Below are 20400 nucleotides of genomic sequence, written 5' to 3'. Positions count from 1 at the left end.
GCAAGGATCCTCAACAAAATACTAGCAAACTTAATCCAGCTACATATCAAAGGAATTATACAACATAACCAAGTGGGATTTATCCCAGGAATGCAAGGTTGGTTTAGTACTCCAAGATTAATGTAATACACTGTATCAATAGAAGAAAAAACAACCTCATGATCATCTCAATTGATGCAGAAAAAAACATTTGACAATATCTAACATCCCTTCATAATAAAAACATTCAAAAACTAGGAATAGAAGAAAACTTCCTCAGCCTGATAAAGGGCATCTAAGAAACATACAAAGCAAAACTGAAAAGAACTAAAAGGGGAAGTAGACAATCCCCAATCATAACTTTTTTTTTTTTGAGACGGAGTTTCGCTCTTGTTGCCCAGGCTGGAGTGCAATGGCGCGATCTTGGCTCACTGCAACCTCCACCTCCTGGGTTCAAATGATTCTCCTGCCTCAGCCTCCCAAGTAGCTGGAATTCCAAGCATGCACCACCACACCTGGCTAATTTTGTATTTTTAGTAGAGACAGGGTTTCTCCACGTTGGTCAGGCTGGTCTCGAACTCCTGACCTCAGGTATCTGCCTGCCTCAGCCTCCCAAAGTGCTGGGATTACAGGCGTGGGCCACCGTGCCTGGCTGCCAATCGTAACTTTTAACACGTCTTTCAACAGCTGATGAAACAAGCAGGTCACAAAAAAACTGATACAAAGATAGAATTGAACCATAAAATTAACTAACCTTATTTTATTGAAATATATAAAACAATATACCTAATAATGACAGAATGTATATTCTTTTCAAATGCCACATTGATCATATTCTGGGTCATTAGGATAACTTTAACAAATTTCAAAGGACTGAAATCAGACTGTTCTCTGACTGTAGTTAAGTTAGAAATCAGTAACAAAAATATCACAAGATAATTCCCCCTGCCCCCCCAATTAAACAAACCCCATGGGTCAGTAATGAAATACTGGAAATAAAACTCTAATTTGAACTAAATGATAATAAAGATAAAATATAGCAAATGCATGGGATACAGCTAAAACAATACTTAAAACCTTAAATTCATAGCCGAGCATGGTGGCTCAAGCCTGTAATCCCAGCACTGTGGGAGGCCAAGGTGGGTGAATCGCTTGAACCCAGGAGTTTGAGACCAGCCTGGGCAGCATGGCAAAACCCTGTCTCTACTAAACATACAAAAAATTAGCTTGGCATGGTGGTGCACGCTTGTAGTACCAGCTACTCGGGAGGCTGAGGTAGGGGGATCACTGGGAGGTAGAGGTTGCAGTGAGCCAAGATAGCACCACTGTACTCCAGCATGGGTGACAGTGAGACCCTGTCTCAAAAAAACAAACAAAAAGCCAAAACCCTTAAATTCATATATTAGAAAAGAAGAAAAGTTTAAAAATAACCTAAGTTTCCTCCTCAAGAAGTTAGAAAAATAGAAAAACAAACCTAAACAAAATAAAAGGAAATACAGATGAAAACAAATATAAGTAAAATAGAAAAAAAAGCAGTAGGGAAAAATCAACACAGCTAAAAGTTCAATATTTGAGATTAATGAAACTGATAAATCCCTATTCAAAACTAACTTTAAAAGAAAGAGAAAAAAAAAAAACCACCACCAGGCTGGGGATGGTGGCTCACACCTGTAGCCCCAGCGTGTTGGAAGATCTAAATAAATATAAGATATAGCATGTTCTATATAGCAAGACTCAATCTAGAGAAGACTCCCCATATTAATTTACAGAGTCAATTCAATTTCAATCAGAATCTAAATAAGATCCTTCTTGGAACCTGTCAATATAATACTAAACTTTACATGAGGAAGGTAAGGGTCATGAACAGTCAAAACATTTCTAAAAAAGGACAGGATGGTGGACTTGTCCTACTGGATTTCTGGACTTTTAAACAAGACAACTGTAATGAAGACAACATATCATTTTTATAACAACTGACAAAGAAACCAGTGAGAAAGAATGTTCCCCAATAACAGGCACGTACATACACTGGAACTTCATGTATGACAGAGGCAGCATTGCCAATCAGTGCAAAAAGGATGAACTGTTCAAAAAACATACTGAAATAACAGATTGTCCATATAGGAAAAGAAATATAATTGGAATGCTAGCTCACATCATACATAAAAACCAATTCTAGTAAAATTAATAATTTTATTGTATAAAGTCAATTTAAAAAAATTTCAGAAGTATAGGAAATAATGTCTTTTAGAAATGATCAATAAATCTGACTATTAAAAAATTAAGAATCAGTGTTTGAAGATGCCAAAAATATGAAAAGACATGTCATAAATTGGAAACAGATATTCATAAAACATAAAATTGACAAAGTATTGGTATATTCCAGATATATAATGAACTTCTAAAAAGTAACAGTTAAGATAGCCTAAATGAAAAATAGGCAGAAAACCTAAATAAACTTTAATAGAAGAACACAACTCATCAATAAGCATACCAAAGGATGCTCAAACTTGACAGTAATTAGAGAAATGCAAATCAGAAACATAATGGTAATTTTATATTCACCAAATTAGAAAGTTTAACAACACCAAGTGTGGGCAAACATAAGAACTAAAAGAGTACTCCCATACACTGCCTATAGGGGTATAAATTGTTAGCATTTTGGAAAACAATTTAGCATTATTAGGCAAAACTGAAAATGTGTACACTGTACAACTTGTTGATTCTACTCCCAGTTTGTATCTCACATGTGCATGTACAAACTTTTGTACATGTGCATCATAAGATGCTTGTAATTCTGTTTATAATAACAAAATACTGGAAATGTCACCCATTTTCCCAGAAAGAAGAATGGATAAACTACGGCATACTCATACAAAGGAATACTATTCAGTAAGGACAATAAAATAACTACTTTCGCAAATATCAATAATGAAATTTATAACGAAATGAGTGAAAAAAGCAAATCATATAAGAATACATACAGATAAGAATACATACATATAAGAATACATACAGGAGATTCCATATATACAGGATAGGAGAAATATGCAAAATTAAACAATATGTTGTTTAGGGATAAATAAATATGTGGTAAAACAATAAGAAAAACAAAGTATGAAAATACAAAATTCTGGGCAAGTGTTAAACTTGGAGGAGCACAGGAGAGGGACATGATTAGGGAGGGGCATATATGGAACTTTTAAGATACTGGTAATTTTCTATTTCTTAAGCTAGGTAGTAATTACATGGGTGTTAGTTTAATTATTATTATTTTAAAAAATTTTCCTTCTTTTTTCCCTCATCAACTTTGTGACAGTATAATTGTTTCTTAAACAAGACTGATAGTCATAGCCTTTGTGTCAACTTGGCTAGGATATAGCACCCAGTTATTTAATCAAACAGTGAGACCCAGGCATTGCTGTGAAGGTATTCTGTAGATGTGATGAACATCACAATAAATTAATTTTAAGTAAAGGAGATTATTGCCCTAAAAAAATATGGGTAGGTCTCATCCAAGCAGTTGAAGGCTTTATGAGCAAAAAGTGAGGTTTCCTGAAGAAGGAATCTGCCTCAAATACTGCTTGAGTTATCAGCCTGCCCTCCATATTTTAGACTGAAGCCTGCAACATCAATTCCTGCCTGAGTGTTCTGCCTTATGGTCTCTCCTACATATTTTGGACTTGCCAGCCCCCTCAACTGCATAAGCCAATTCCTTAAAATAAATCTCTTAATATATCATTTTGGTTTTGCTTCTCTGGAGAACCCTGACTAATACAAACACATATGTAATATAGCCTTTGAGTGTATATTCTACACTTTACATTAAGAAATGGTATTTTTTTGACAGAGGGAAGAGAATAGGCAAAGGCATGGAAGCAAAAGACGATGTTATATGGTGGAGATGAATTAGTTTGGCATGGCTGGGGCAGAGTGTGTGATGGAGGAGAAAGGGAGAGGGATGAAACTATCAAGATGAACAGATGTCAGATGATAAAAGGCCTTGTATGTAGAAACTTGTAAAGGGTTTTTAATAGGAGAATAACATGAAGAGATTTATACTTTAGAAAAAGTACTTTGGCTGTAGTGAGAAACAACAGTAGAGAGCTAAGACTGGAGAAAAATTAGGATATTCTACAATGGTTTCAATGAGATAACAATAAAGGATTCAACTAACAGGGTGGCACAGGTATAAAGAAACGGAAGAGATTAGAAAGACATTATGAAATTAAAGAACTAATTGGACATATTCTATGTTAACCAGCAGGTATATGACTTGGGGAGAAAGCAGTATGGCATTAGCCAAAGTGGGAGACACAGAGTAATTCTGGTTGAGGGGATTGGCCATGCTGAATTTTAAATGATGCCTGTAGGACATGCAGGTGGAACAGACAGGTGGCAGTATGGCTCCAGCATGGGGTTAGAGCAGAAGATGAAATTTGTGTGATATTAACATATAGTAAAGGCAAGTTAGATGATGAGTATGGATGAACTTGTTCATGGAGAGTAATTCTAATGAATGGAAAGGTGAGGTAAGAAAGGAGGGGAGATTGGGAAGAACTGACTAGAGAAGTAAGAAAAAAACAGGAATAGAAGTGGAGTCCCAGGAGCCACAGGAGTTTTGAATCAGAAAATGCTGCAGAGAGACCTGAAGCTGTAAGAACTAAAAAAAAGTCCTGTCAGGGTGGCAGCTTGGTCACGAGTGATCTTAAAGATGGCAGTTTCAATGGATTAGTGTGATGCAGGGAATATGATGTACCAATAGACACTGTAAAAGTTGAGAGAGTAAATGTGGATGATCAGGAAGAATAAGAGACTTGGAGAGGGATGAAAGGCAGTTTTTGCTATTTAGGAGTGGAGAGTCAAACACCGTAAAAGGAAAAGCTGATGGAAAAGTAGGTTGAAGATACAGAATAGAAAATAAATGATAAACAGGGATTTGGAGGAAACGAGGGGAAACAGGAGACAAATAGAATGAAATAAAATAGTTATGAAGAAATGAAGACAGAAAATAGAAACTGCATTTAAGAAAGTTGATGGTCAGAGATAACTAACATTTTATAGTTAAATTTTTTCATATATATTATCTTATTAAAGTCTCATTATATTAAGTGAAGGAGAGTGTATTATCCCTACTGTAGACAATTAAAGAGAGGCTCAAAGATGTGAAAGGAGTTGCTGAAGATATCGCATCTAGTAAATAAATCGATAAAATGACATTAAGCTAGATTTAAAAAAATTACAGCATATCATAAGCCTCACATAGAGAAGAACGGAAGTCTATATATGAGGTATTAAAACATGAATATGGCACTGGTAATCACAGTGGCTCACCTCATGCTCTGGAGAGAGATGTTCCATGTCAGTCCGTAAACATCTGAGACCTGGTAAAAAGTGATTAACCATTAAATCCTCTGAAATGACTTGGGACAAGGTAGTTAAGGGAATTAAACGAAACCAAACTGGTATGTCCAACAGAACAACCGAGTTACTACCATATAAAAGAGAAGCCTTCTTATATGATACCTATGGCATGGTGATCACTTAGGGTAAACAGGCTCCCCTCAAGCATGAATCCTCATTTGCAGAGTAAGTTATTTATCAGGAGTCAATTGCATTTATTCACACAAATCTATTTATGTCAGTGGTATTCATCATTTAAATTACAGAATGTCATGGAAATGTATAAAGTGAGTGTAACAATTAAGTCATGTAACCCAATCAGATGTTTCAATGAATATGAAAAAAGTACAAAAAGTAAGTTTTCCATGACAACTAAGTTGAAAGTTTTGGGAAAAACTGGTAAATGCAAATTGCTTAAAACATTGCTGTTTAACTATTATGTATAAGACAATTGTAAAAGATTGAGAAAAATATAAACACCTAGAAAAACTCTATAGTGCATATCAGAAATATTTCTGAATCCTCTTTAAAGAACTTTAACCTGTAAATCATAGACAATTGCATTACAGATGTGATTTACCTGAGAAAGAAGATGTTTAACTATAATCAACAGATTCACACAAAAGAGATGCCTACATCAAAAGACTGGTAAAAGAAAATAACATATATACACTTTAAGTTAAAGTAAGTTATCTAAGGTAGATACCATTTTCCTGATTTCTTGCTTTAACCATCCTGTTACACTGACCTACTATAGGTCCTGATTGAGTTGGATAACAGAGCTTTTACTGTAATAAGAGCGTTTGTTAAGTTTAGGATTACTTGTAGTTCTCAGTCATCTTTGAGTTTTAGTTGATTATCTTGACATTAAAAGGTATCAGGAAAACTTTCCCCAGAAAACAATTCATCTTGTTCATTCACGTCAATTCTGATACATTCTCCCTTTATTCTAGCCTGTAAAGCTAGCTCCTATTTAATATCACACCACAAAAAAGCCAGTAAATGAGTTCCCTTATAAAGATAATTTTTTTTAACGGAATTTTTTGCTCTTGTCACCCAGGCTGGAGTGCAGTGGCACGATCTCGGCTCACTGCAACCTCTGCCTCCTGGGTTCATGCGATTCTCCTGCCTCAGCCTCCCGAGTAGCTGGGATTACAGGTGCGTGGCACCACACCCAGCTAATTTTTTATATTTTTAGTAGAGATGGGGTTTCACCATGTTGGGCTGGTCTCGAACCCCTGATCTCAGGTGATCTGCCCGCCTTGGCCTCCCAAAGTGCTGGGATTACAGGCATGAGCCACCGTGCCCGGCCATAAAGATGATTAAATTAGATGATTTAAATGAGTTCCCTTATAAAGATGACTTAGTTGAAAAAATGAATTTCACTAAGAAAAAAATCAGTATAACTAGTGCTTTGAAAATACAGTTATAAATAAAAATTGTTCACAAACATGGATCCTATAATGAGTGGTTTATAATTTAATAGGTATTAAAAATATAAACATCATTTGGTCAAACCAAGTCCCTATAGACATATAGAGGGCTACAACCTAATGATTATGTAGTCTTGCTTTCTAGATATGGGGATAAGTGGCACCAAAATATAACTGTGAATGACCTTTGAATTAGTAGTTTAAGAGTCTGATCTAGAGAAATATGGGCATGGAATGAGAAGCTGAATATGGCCCTACTTAGAAGAGGGAAGTCACTTCTTTTCCTCTTTCTACTCACTGTTGGGGGCCTACCTTTTCCCTATGGATCAATCTTTCTCAAGGATTCGAAAGTTAAAGGTAATTAGTTCCATCAGATATTAGGAACCACCTTTACCTCACTGGTGAATGATGGTTAGCCTCTGACTGCTAACAATGAAAGAAAATTCTTAGTTTATTAAGGGAGATCACTGCATTTTAGATAGCTCAATTAGGAAGTTTTTCTTATAAACGAAATCAACCTCTGTTATCTCTGCTTGTTAGTATTAGCTCTGTACCTTAGCTGCACAGTGTGCCTCATCATCCTTCTACCTAAAAACCTTTAAAATATCTTTTCATCCCCAAGCCATCTCTTCTCCAGGTTAAACATTCCTAAATTGCTTCAAACTTTCCTTAAACATGACTTCTTGACTTATTATTATGCCAAAATGTTATACACTATAGTTTTTCTAATGTCTGTATTAAAACATGATGGTAGGCTAAAAGGAGCACTCTTCTGATCAGCTTAGAATACAATGGAGCAGAACAGATTAGAACAATGTGATTTTATTAGGGGCCACAGCACTGTTGACTCAAGTACAAGTTCTGACTCATGTAGAACTAACACTTTTAGTACTTGAACAGGGACTGTTGTTAAGATGGTTCTTCCCCTTACCGTATTGGTATGTAGCCTTTTTACTGTATTTAGTGATATTCTATGCATATCTAAACACACAATAATATTCCTTTTATATAGATTTCTATGCCCTTTGGAAACCACTGCCTTCCCTACTTTGAAAATTTGGTTTTACAGAGCCAAACATTTGGATCTTTTAACTTTCCCATTTTCCTTGAGGCATATTCCTTTAGAAACTCTCTGCTATATAAGATTATACATAACGTTTTGTGTAAGTTTTAAATATTACTTTCACAAAGTCCAATTAAACACACCAATGTTTTCTTTCTTTGAGATACAAACTCTGCGATGCACCACTGTTGCTTTCTTGCAAGGGTCCTATCACTTCTCCAATACTAAAGAATTCTTACTTGCTAATTCAGAATATCAGTTCCTCTTTTTGCTTCCTCTATCTTCCCTAAGTTGAAAATGCCAACAAGAAATCAAGAATGATAAGTTCTGCTTTTAGTGGAACTAAACTTATAGAAGACATGAATAGTTGAGGTTACAAAATTATTAAATTATTAAAATATGGTGCCATCTATATTTTAAAAAACATGGCTCATATCCTCCTCATGATTAGGCCATTTGTAATAGATTTCCAACATAAACTGCTCTGAACCATGCATCCAACTTTCAGTTTTAGTATTTCCAAAGACACATAGCTACTTCACAGATAGCTCTACTTTTCTACTTTCTCTATTTGATTTATTCTGAACAAAAATAACTTCTTATTGGTACATTCTAGTCCAGAATCCAGTGTCAATGACTGTTAGTAATATTTTATGGCATATTTATCTCATTTAAAATTACCTGTTCATGTTGCTTATTACATCAAACTGGTATAGAACGATGTGAACCACATGTAATAATCCTGAAACTCTTCCTTTGTTCTCTGTTTTTTGTTTAGCATGTACTTTAGTATTTAGCCTTTCACTCTTTTTTCAATCTCTCATTTCCCCTTTCTTCAACCCTTCTGCCTTTTAAATAAAAGAGCCTAAAAGTTGGGAGTTCACTTTGCCCATCGTTATCTTTACTTCCTTCTTAGTTTTATTTTATAGGCATAGGATAGTAAAGAGAACATTTAACAGAATGGCTAAAGTTCTTTGTTCCAGTCACAGTTTTGCTTTCAACTATAAAAAACAGAAGCCATTCATGTCTTTAAGCCTTAGTTTAATCATTTACAGTCACTGACATGGACCTACATGATCTCTAAGTTTTCTCCCAGTTCTACAATCACTGGAGATCATTAGCTTTGTTGGCCCTGTACTTGACCAATGTGTGATATCTCTCTAAGAGATATTCATAATATTCCACTGGATACTGAGAGTTAAACCTTCACTGAAAAACCTAAATGCCAAGTCATATATACAAGGCTTCCTTTGGATTAACAGAAGTCTCAGCTGTAATTCTTTCTGCCTTTTATTTCTTGCTCAGTTATGTAGCTAACTAATATAAATAAAAACTTCAGGTTAAGAACTTCATCAAAATTCTCAAAACTATAGAACATAAAAGCACAGAGGACTTAAAATTATCTCTTAAAATTATGAGATGGCTAGAAGAAGGAGTGGAGTGAGACAAATCAAATCTTCAATTTTCTACAATTCTTATGTAAGTTGAAGAAAAGAAGTTCTACTTTTCAATCTTTAACAACCAAGTTCCACTCTAAGATTGGTTACATAAATGTAGATACACCTTAATAAAGCAAGGATACAACAACAGGAAAGTGCACTGTAGGCTTCAAAAAGATGTGTAGCAATGTCCAGTCTTTTAGAATCCACAATCTGTAAGTTGTTCACCAAGGCTAACTTATGCAAATGTGGTATAACAACTGAAAACAGAAAAAAGAAAGGATTAAATTTTTATCCAGAGCATGCATACAAAACCCTGACACACTTTAACAATAATTTATCACTTTAATTTATGAAATTTCATTTTAATTCTGAATGACTTCAAAAGATTACCCATATCTTATACTTGCTTTTTCTTAACTAGGGAAGAAAGTAGTTTTTCAAAATAAAAAGTGATCTGGTATTTGGGAGAAACAAATTTTAGTACTGTCACTACTACCTAATTATGAGGATGTATATAGATTATTTGGCCTCACTGTAATTCAGTTTCCCAGTTTGAAAAATGAAGCCCAGATAATTATAAACAACCTACCTCTTGTATTATTTATACTTGCAGATAAGTTTCTTCATAAAAATAAAATATTACCATTGCTATTAAATCAAAATAGAGTATATTCTTTTTCAACAACCTATTATTTCACTCCTTCAGAATACTATTATTAGCTTTAGTTTCTCAAATTCTTAGCAAAGACCAATGTCAAACAGCACTGGCGGCTGAGTTTTCAAGTTATTCAATGAGTTTAATACCCTCAAAGAGTAACATAAAATTTCAACCTCCTGCTAAATAAAAGCAATGGTCCAAGAAACAAAAACCACTTCGGTAGCAATGAGCACGTCTAGAGCCTAAGATTGTGTTTTCTGGATACCATTTCCCACTAAAACCAGGGCTCTTAGAAGAAATGACTTCAGGGTCAGTGATTGTTAAATTGTTAATCACAAGACCAATCACACAACCCCTTTCTAGTCTCTGCTTGGTTGAGGATCACAAAACACCACTCATAAGCATCAACTGCTGACCAACTGTAGTGACCCCTTTCTTGTTTGCACTGAGTTTGTGTATATAAAAGTCATAATCTTCTACTGGAAAAACTCCTGCATCCTAAATAAGCTGGGGCAATAATCACAACTTTCATGCTTAGCTTAGTAAAACCCCACAAAAACTCAGAATAACAATGATCATTTTTAGGGGACATTTTGACTTGTCAAAATTAATAACAGTATATTTATGAGGAGCTCTAGAACAAATTAGGAAACAAAAACTCCAAATGTTCAGTTGAAAGCTTCATTAATTGGCATGCTGAGGCCTCAACAAAATAGTGACTCTAAGTTTCTCTCAAAGACTCACTAGTTCATTTCTGCCCAAACATTTAGAAACTTATCATTCTTGCACTTTATCTATTCATATATGGTTCCTTTATTCCATCTTCTCCTGAGTCTCTGACCTTTTTACAAGGTTTTTCTCAGAAACACAACAATCACACTGCATAATATCCCCTTAAAATTGCTTGACTAGAAGAAATCTATAGAAGTTCATTTAAACTGTAGTCTCAAGGAAGTTAAAGGCTCTAATTAAAGATCTTCCTAATTCTCAGGAAGACAGACAGAACTTTACTATAGAATTCAGATTTCACTACACACATATTGTCCTGGGCTACCACATATGTATTAATTAATTCACTTAACTGTTAACCCCTCAGATGTAGACAGATGGTTAAAAGCAGTAGGAGATGAAGGACCAGGAGATGATTTAATAATAACCCAGATGGATATCATTCTTTCTTTTTTATTAAGAGATGGGGTCTTTCTTTGTTGCTTGGGCTGGAATGCAATGACTATTCACAGGTGCAATCATAGTGCACCACAGCCTCGAATACTTGGACTCAAGTGATCTTCCTGCCTTGGCCTCCTGAGTTGATGGACTACAGATACGTGCCACCATGCCTAGCTAATTTTTAAAAATCTTTTGTAGGGACTTGGTCTTGCTATGTTGCTCAGGCTGGTGTTGAACTCCTGGCCTCAAGTGATCCTCCCACCTCAGCTTCCTGAGTAGCTGGGACTACAGACACATGGCACCATGCCTGACTTAGGCTAATTCTAAAACTGACCTTCAGTGGGAAAGAAAAAGAGGAAATACATAACATAAGGTCACTGCAGAAGCCTTTTTCTTTATGGCAGATTGAACAAAGATTTAAAATTGTAAATGAAAAAAGGATAATAGGAGATTTTATAAAACCGTATTTCACAAAAAATTAGCCGGATGTGGTGGTGCGTGCCTGTAATCTCAGCTACTCGGGAGGCTGAGGCAGGAGAATCACTTGAACCAGGGAGACGCAGGTTGCAGTGAGCCAAGATGGCGCCACTGCACTCCAGCCTGGGTGACAGAGAGAGATTCTGCCTCAAAAACAACAAACAAACAAACAAACAAACAAAAAACTGTATTTCAGAAAATGTTCAAAAAATATTCTGGGGTAGATCCAATAGTCATAAAGGGAACCTTGTCCTGTTTTTGTTTGTTTGTTTGTTTGTTTGAATAAATGGGCCCAGACCTCAAACAAGAAACTTAGGGGAAAAAATCAGAAATGGAAAATTGCCACTTCAGAAAATCTCCAATGTATGACTGAACATTTTCAGAGAGCCTTACTAAATAAAATAGCTGAAAACAAAAAACAACTCTACGGTGTTCCAGATAAAACAACTGGTTCCTAAAAATAAAAACAAGACCAAAGGTCCTGTGATAATCAATAATTGCGAAAGAACAAGGGCCACTGAAAGAACTAATGTCCTCTATTAGCCAAGAAATAGAGGGGCAAATACCTAAATACCCAAAATGCCACTCCAAGGGAGACGTTACCACCCAGAAATTCTCTGTCCATCCTCCAAACTCCCAAAGCCAATTGTCTATAAATACTTAGGAATAACACTATAGCAGTCTTCATACAGGTTCTACTTCAATATTTATCTTATTAATATAGAGTACTAAATTCCTCAGGGTAAGTTCTAAAGCAAAAGAGAAGCCACTTGACTGGGAAGTAAGTACAAAATGGAAAAAAAGGCTAATTTTTATCTTAAAAAAGAATCTGGTTGTACCAAAATGTGAAAGAAGACTGTATAAGACATACTTGTAGGTACACAGTAAGTTGCAGGAGGCTTCAAGGATAATGGTTTACTAGAACTATTGAAGCAGTGGGAATTTCTCACCTCAATCTGTTCCCAAAACAACCTTTAATTGTTATTTGGGGGCCATTATGAGAAGAAAATTCGTTTTTTCCTCTTGTACAACTCCTATGAATTTGATAGGTAGGTATCTACTCTACAATAAAAACTGTCAAATAAAATGGAAGGGTTATTTTTAGATATTCTTGAACATTCTAGAAAGAGAAATTAAGATATTGACACTATGTTTAATTTGAAAAATAACTATAGTCCCAGAATTACTGAAAAAAAGATTCTGAAGAATCAACAAAATAATTGGAGCAGATCCTATAAGAATCCAGATGGATTCTTCCCAGATTATCATGAGTCTTTCTTTTGAATGTACATAGAAAAGTCAGATCATGCTCTAGAAAAGTTTTAACTATACGACACGGCACACAGCAAGGACCCATTTAATGCAACAACATTGCACACACCAAAGACCCGTTTAACATGACAACATATCAAATACCCATTTAACTTGACAACATGGCACACACCAAAGACCCACTGCCTGTTGAGCCTATCCTTTAATCTAGCAGCCAAAAGTTAGTCTCCTTGCCTCAGAGCAACTACAGCCTCGAAAAGTCAAAGCACCTTCAGAGTTCCTACCTAGAATCACCTGTAAATTTGACACTGCAACATGTGGAACTACCCCTAGTGCTAACTAAAATATCAACTTTCTTCTGTTAGTTGGCTAATTATAAAGACACTTACCCAGTGAAAAAAAATGTCATGACTGTGTTTCTATAGCTTGATCAGTGTGCATGCCTTCAACCGATTTTTTGGACACTGTAGTCCAAATCCTGACTTAGTATTTTTTGTTGATGACTCTTATCTTAAAAAGTCATATGCCAGCCTGGATATGTAACAGTCTGCCGGAGAATAAAATAATGTACTAGAAACTAAACTGATTTAAGTGACCCAACTTGTGGCCCTCTCTACAGCATGTCAAATTGCTAAAAATAAAAGAGCTATGATAACTGATATGCTTTTGGAGTAATAATTTCTTAATGCTTTGATGCTATCCAAAGAAATTGTGGCCGTAAATGTTGAGGCCCACAGTAAAAGAGACTCTGTAAAATCTAGAGAAAAAAGGCAGATAATTGTGGAAGATCATGTAGCAGATCAACAAGCTATGAATTAAAACAAAGTTATGTATCATGCTGAATAGCATGCTAAGTGGAAGAAATGTCTATTTTTCACACGAACATGTCTAGAAACACCAAAAATTTCCTTAAAAATAAAAAATAAACTCTAAGGCACCACAGTATTTAGCAATTAGCAGTTATTAAGAAATATTTCTAAAATAACTTGAAATTAAGTTTGAGTTACTCTTCATATGTCTTACAGCAATCAGTATACAGTATAAGACCATCCACTAGGGCGGGCGCGGTGGCTCACGCCTGTAATCACAACACTCTGGGAGGCCGAGGCAGGCAGATCACCTGAGGTCAGGAGTTCGAGACCAGCCTGACCAACATGGCAAAACCCCGTCACTACTAAAAATACAAAAATTAGCCGGGCGTGGTGGTGGGCACCTGTAATCCCAACTACTCGGGAGGCTGAGGCAGGAGAATCACTTGTACCCAGGAGGCAGAGGTTGCAGTGAGGTGAGATCATGCCATTGCACTCCAGCCTGGGTGACAGAGCGAGACTCTGTCTCAAAACAAAATAGAACAAAACCATCCACTAATGTCAATACTGATTAATTCACAATAACTAACTTGTTTCATGTTCAGCTTTCAGTACACAAAAGTACACAAGGCTTTCAGTACACAAGGCTTTAACGCGTGACAAATGCACCAAAATTTTAATATATGACAAGGCCTCAGAGGAGTGTCTAGCTTTGATCTTACATTACAATTCATGAAAAAGGTAGAAAAATGCAACTTACACTCATCTCGGAACCTGGGTTCTGCGTTAGGGCCAACTCTACCAAATGTTTTTATGATCTCTGTATGCAAAGAATGTTGGTCTTGATACTGAGGATCTTCCAGGAAAGAAGCCAACTGCATTTTCACTCTTTCCAGCAACTTAAAATTGGATATTGTACAGTCATTTTATAGAATATTGAAAACTGAGTAGTGTTGTTAAAGTGAAAGACACACATTAAACATGACTTACAGCAGTGGATTAAAGCAACCTATAGTCCAATGGCAGTAGAAATTTGGAATTAAATAAATAGTTATTAAATCTTTTGGCTCAGAGAAGGTTTCCTACTTTTGCTTACGCTTATAAATTCTTAATGAAAAATACAAATATTCCTAAACAAATTATAACAACAAAAGAAAAAAATCCCACTGTATTTAGGGAAAAGTAGGTAAGTTATGATTATTTTGTATCTAAATTATAATTCTTAAAACAAATCACACTGTAAGTTACCCAATTATTCACCTTCTGAAAGCAATGAGTCATTAATGACTTACATCTTACTCACATTTCCCTAAAAGACATTTTTATTTTAGGATTTGAGAACATGTTGAAATTCTGCCAAGACTGCAAGCTTTGCAGAATGATGTGCTTTTCCTCTGTGGCTTCACCAGTGAAATAGATAAGTGAAAAAATGGAAAACATTCTTTCTGTAACTAACAAAACTTCAGTTTTTGTTATAAAAAATCTATATGACAAAGGAGTTTTATTAAAACTTTTTTCTTTTGGGTAATATGTCCACAAATAATTTATGTTCTAATCTACAGGGTTTTTTCATTTGTATAAGGACATATCCAATATAATAACAAAGAAATAAAAATCTGATACCAATTTTGAGAAGTGTCTTATAGTTAGTGTTGCAAATAGAAATCAGTTTCAGAATCAAAATACACGTTTAAGAAGGAAGACCTTGGTGGTCTCCTGAAACAGGCATGACAGAGGGTCTGCCCAGAGATCTACTCTGCAACAAGAGGATACCAGTCTACCAACCGACTTTTACAGTTTCATATCAATGACACAGTTATCAGAATACAAATGCACTCTTGCCTTCATTTATAACTGAGATACATTTGTGTTCCTAATGTTATCTGGGAAAACAGTCTTCAAATCTGTGCAACACTGGCAATCAAGAATTTATGTAGATTGGCCAGAAGCCTACTGGATAATAGAAGGCTTTGGAAATAGACCTGATTTGAAGGATTATTCAAAACTGCAATATCCAGCTCAGCTTACAATAGAACATCTAGCAAGCTTGTCCAATACACCTTATTTTGTTGTTGTTCTGTTTTGTTTTGTTTAAGGCTTTTAGCAGCCTGAAGCCGGGGTTTTTAGTTTCTGTCTCTAGTGATAAGTAGAAAAGAGGGAAGAGGAAGGGGCTTTACTGGCCCAATCAGAAAGAGAAACTAAGAACCCGTGACTATATTCTCTCCCTTGGACATCCCTGAAAGCTTGGCCTATACTTAATGTTCTGACTGAGAGGAAAGACTAGAGATTTCCTTAGGATATGGAAATATACCTTGGTTAGGCTGCCATGTTTTCACACAGTGAGATCCTCCTCTGGCCTATAACAAACTAGGGCACAAAATGAAAGGTAAGATGCTCCCTGCAGCCTACCACCAGATACCTGCATCATGATCACATCAATATTACACAGACAAAAATAAATTTCAATTATTCCTACCTCTCTTTGAATTACTGTTTCCATAATAGTGCCAAAGGCTGGAATTGTGGCAATCCTGACAGAGCTGTTAGAATTAAAACAGAAAGAAACTGAAGCTTTGAGATGAACAACGAGTATTATTAAAATGTATATTAAAGTAAGTACAAGGTAAATATACTGTATTAGTTTCTAGCAATGACAAATTAAATAAATTTAAAAAAAGCAGACCAAGAAGAATGCTCAAAAAGACAGACAGGATAACTTAAGGTCGCAGTCTGTGAAACTCACAATTCAGGATCACTGGACAAGGTAACAAGGGCCGGAGCAACCCGCTTGTCAACTAACGCTTCACTCATGCCTCGAAGAGTCAGCTGTAAACCAGTCAACATGCAATAAAAAATGGTTTGGTAAACTGGAATAAGAACTGGGTTAGCTGTGACTGAGGATGGGCAGGCAGACTCATTGGCCTTTCTTGGTTTAGTCATCCACACGAGACATTAAAATGTTAGGCCATTGGTTCATGCTACTACACTTACTGGTAACAACCTGTTAGTGAGATTAGGAGAGCATCCCTTCTTGGCTTGAAAGAAACAGTCCATCAGCATATTTTAGGTTCTGGAAGTATTTATTGAGCACCAATATTACTAATATATTTTTTCAATACATGGCCTCCAAATTACACTTATGGTGAGGGTTGATTTAAAAAGAACCATGATATATAAAGAATAATACGATAAAGTTTAAAATCAAATAAGCATAATCCAATATTATTAATTTAAAGAGATTCTTCAATAAATTTAAGAGCTGATGGTTATTTCTTGACAGGCGCATTTTGAAAGGGATGCTGAATATAAAAGGCAGGGATGACACTTACATTTCAGGGTCACTGGAGAGAGTAATGAGAGCAGGAACAACCCTCTGAGCTACCAGAGTTTCATTCACCCCCTTCACCAACAGCTGATTGGTCAGCACAGGGGGTATTCACAGGTGATGCACGGAAAGAGCAAACACAGTGCGCCACGGGAAGAAGGAAGGAACAACCAAGAGAAAGAGAGAAAACACAAAAGCAAAACCAAAATTAGAAGCTAAGCAAATACTGCTTCTAGAGTGCTTTACAAAGGCAGAGAATGCTTAGGAGGAAAATAAAGCTTAAGTAGCCTAGCGTCCATGAAAACAGATTTTGTCACCAGTTCAACAGCAGTTTGTACTTTTGGTCAAAGAGTCTAAGCAATTTCAATGTCCATCAAAATGCAACTGAAAAGAATACTTTTTTAGCTTCTTTGACACATATTGTGCTCTATGGTTAAAATTCTCAAAGTAAGGGTGGTATGCTTTTATTATGACCAACAGGGTACAAACTGCGCTGTTTTTAAACCAAACTCACATGAGTAGCAGCCACCACTAAACTACTTATTATTGTGCTATAGCAAGTGTATTTTAAACCCATATGGGAAAATTCCTAACCTTTTAAAATAATATAGCTTTCTCTTTTGAGGTACAGAGATATAAGGCTGCCTACTGGAAAGTATTGCACTTGGGAATCAGATCTGGGTTCAGACGCCAGTTCTCCACATACAAGCCATGTGGTCTTAGATATATAGTATTTTCCATAATCTCTTGAAACGCAAGTTTTCTCATCTGAAAATGGTGATATTATTATCTACCTCAAAGGGCCGCTGTGCTATGAATTTGCAAATAACATACCTAAATACTGTGCCTGACAAACAGGCATTCAAGAAATGAGAGTTTAATTATTTTGATTACTGCAAGAATATATGATTTGTAATATGTTTGGAAGAAATGATCTAATTTAAAAAACTTTAGTTAATATCTAAATAGGTCTTTGTTTTAGATTTCTTATAAATTCAAATAAAATTTAAAATAAAAAAGATGAGTAGAACTAGATCTCTATAATCTAATCACAAAACAATTCATTTAGCAACCAATGCTAAAATGCAATACAAGAGAACAATACTGAGCCGTACACATTTTGTTTGATAAATACTACTGAATTTTATGAGTTCATCCGAGAAGGGCAATCCCCTTCTGAATTTCAGAATGTAAGCACATATTAATCCTAAATGCTCAGCAATCTGTTTACCTAGTAACTAGTACTTAGTCCTCACAGAAGATCAAAGATGTCACAGAATTTTTTGGAACAAAAATCTACCATTGTGTGCATATGTGAAGGTATTCCTCCTATATAACACATCAGAGAAAGAAACTCACTTTATGTGAAGATTCTTAATTTTGCAATGATTTTTGACCATTTACCAATTGATTCATTTTAGAATCTACTTCAATATTCTGAAATAATTTGTATAAAAAAACAGATAATTAACCAGGAATAAAATGACAAAGAACTTTTAATATCTTAAACATTACAGATATTGGATAGAAATAAATAGGACAAGGAAGTTCAAATATTGTTAAATAAAACTTTCTTCTCTGTATCATTTTATAAGTAAGATTGCTTAGATTTGAATCAGCATCTTGAAATTTCTGCTATCCTGAGTCTGTCAAAAGCATTAAAAAAGAGGTAATGTAGGGGACAAATTAATTTTTCATTGGTATAGGGTTTTTAAGTTCAATTTCCTTATTAAACCAGAAAATCACAAAGTACATTTAAGAGCTATCAATTGTTATACACTTTAACACAATATATCATTTGATCTTTTCACTTGATGAGGTAAGTACAAATATCATCAATATTTTAACAGATGAAGAAACTGAGGCTTAGGGAAGTAACTTGTCCAAGTCTAAGTTGCAGGGCCTGCAAAGGAACTCTATCCCATCTGACTTAAAATCCATGACCTCTTTGAGTTGTGTTCTAATGTTACATGCTCAATTTCCTTATGATTAAAATATATATGAAGTTCTTTTCTGCATCTTTTGGGAAATTTATTATAACACATGATAAGTTCCTCTTATAAAATAATTTTATTAATTTGCTACTTCAAAAAGTAATTTATATTCCCATATTTAACAATGGGAATAATATGATTGATTGGGTTCCCTCTTTTTGTCCTGCTGTCTAAAAATTAACCTAAATTTATTAGTGAATTTCAGTGACCATATCCTATTAGGTTCCTGGTATATGCATTTCTCATTTTCTTCTCATTTCTCATTTTCTTTTCTTTCTGGTCTTACCTTTTAAAAAAAGAATGTTTTTTTTATGTTTTTATTTTGAATTAACTTTTTTAGGGTAAGCAGGCATAATTCTAAATTATAAAGCACTGGTATCAAAATAAATCTTATGACCCATTATTCTTTTAATACAATTTTGTTCAAATAAGAACCACTGACAAAAAAGGAACTTTAATTTCTCTTACTGATAACTTTTTCTGACATGCTCATTGAAATGTATCATTAATGAATTTGAAAAACATTGAAATAGTCTCTCAAACAAGATCCAGAAGTTCATCAACAACCTGAGGACACTGAAAACTGCTTAAGCATAGATAGATATAGTTTCCAGACCAGCACTGACAGCAAACAGAGAAACCAAAACCAGACATAAGCCACATATAAGAAGGCAGAAAACCAAACAAAACAAGCAAAAAACCTCAAAACAAATGAAAAGGGAGGATTCCTTTTATTTACTTATTTTCATTTATATGGTGTGATTCACCAGTGCACACTCACATTTTAGAGACAAAAGATTTAAGAAAAAGAAATAGCTTTTATGAGCTTAGAATAAAATCATAGGAAGAGAGTATATTACAGAAATAGCTCTTCATTTAAAAAGATACTTTTTTCTTTTTGGGGAGAGGAGAGACTGATGAATGACTTTTCTTTCATGGTAATGCCCCCTTTTCAGTATATTGAATAATCAAAACGATTTATATCCAGAAGGAACTTGTACTAGACATAAAACCAAATAGTGACTTCGGCATTCATCTTCACAAAAAACCTGATTACGGCTTTTTAAAAGTTGCTTCTGTATGATAACTGAGGGAATAACATGGATGGAGAATTTTCAACTTCCTGATAACAATGGAATTTTCTTGAATTCACAAATCTAATTTACGTATTTGAAAATTTTAGAAAGCATACATTTTAAATATATCAGTACCCCATCTCCAATTGCAATTTATCTTAAATTGTGGAGAAATTCTGATATTTGGCAAGATTTGAATTACCCAATTCTTTTTATAGAAATAAATGTTTAGGTATTTTAAGAAACACATGAATATTGGGGCAATTTTAGTTTGGATAAGTATATGTTCCCTATCACTA

The 20400-nt window shown here is 35.0% G+C and overlaps 1 protein-coding gene across 4 annotated transcripts in view; it reads right to left on the bottom strand.

The window, feature by feature from the left end:
• The window catches only part of RELCH (RAB11 binding and LisH domain, coiled-coil and HEAT repeat containing), a 118802-nt gene that overhangs the window by 10172 nt on the left and 88230 nt on the right, over positions 1-20400 (bottom strand). For 2 of the 4 annotated variants that reach the window (XM_054461277.2, XM_054461284.2), the window contains 5 exons: positions 17036-17118; positions 16183-16246; positions 14467-14605; positions 9461-9577; positions 5314-5402 (listed from right to left, as the gene is read on the bottom strand). In XM_054461277.2, the coding sequence (XP_054317252.2) occupies positions 5314-5402; positions 9461-9577; positions 14467-14605; positions 16183-16246; positions 17036-17118 (492 nt within the window). Of the gene's footprint in view, positions 1-5313; positions 5403-9460; positions 9578-14466; positions 14606-16182; positions 16247-16449; positions 16533-17035; positions 17119-20400 lie in introns of those variants that run through there. The other 2 variants (XM_054461280.2, XM_063653782.1) reach the window with 2 other exon arrangements.

The sequence above is a fragment of the Pongo pygmaeus genome, chromosome 17 (assembly GCF_028885625.2).
Source record: "Pongo pygmaeus isolate AG05252 chromosome 17, NHGRI_mPonPyg2-v2.0_pri, whole genome shotgun sequence".
NCBI lineage: Eukaryota > Metazoa > Chordata > Mammalia > Primates > Hominidae > Pongo > Pongo pygmaeus.
This window is presented reverse-complemented; position numbering and strand designations above follow the sequence as displayed.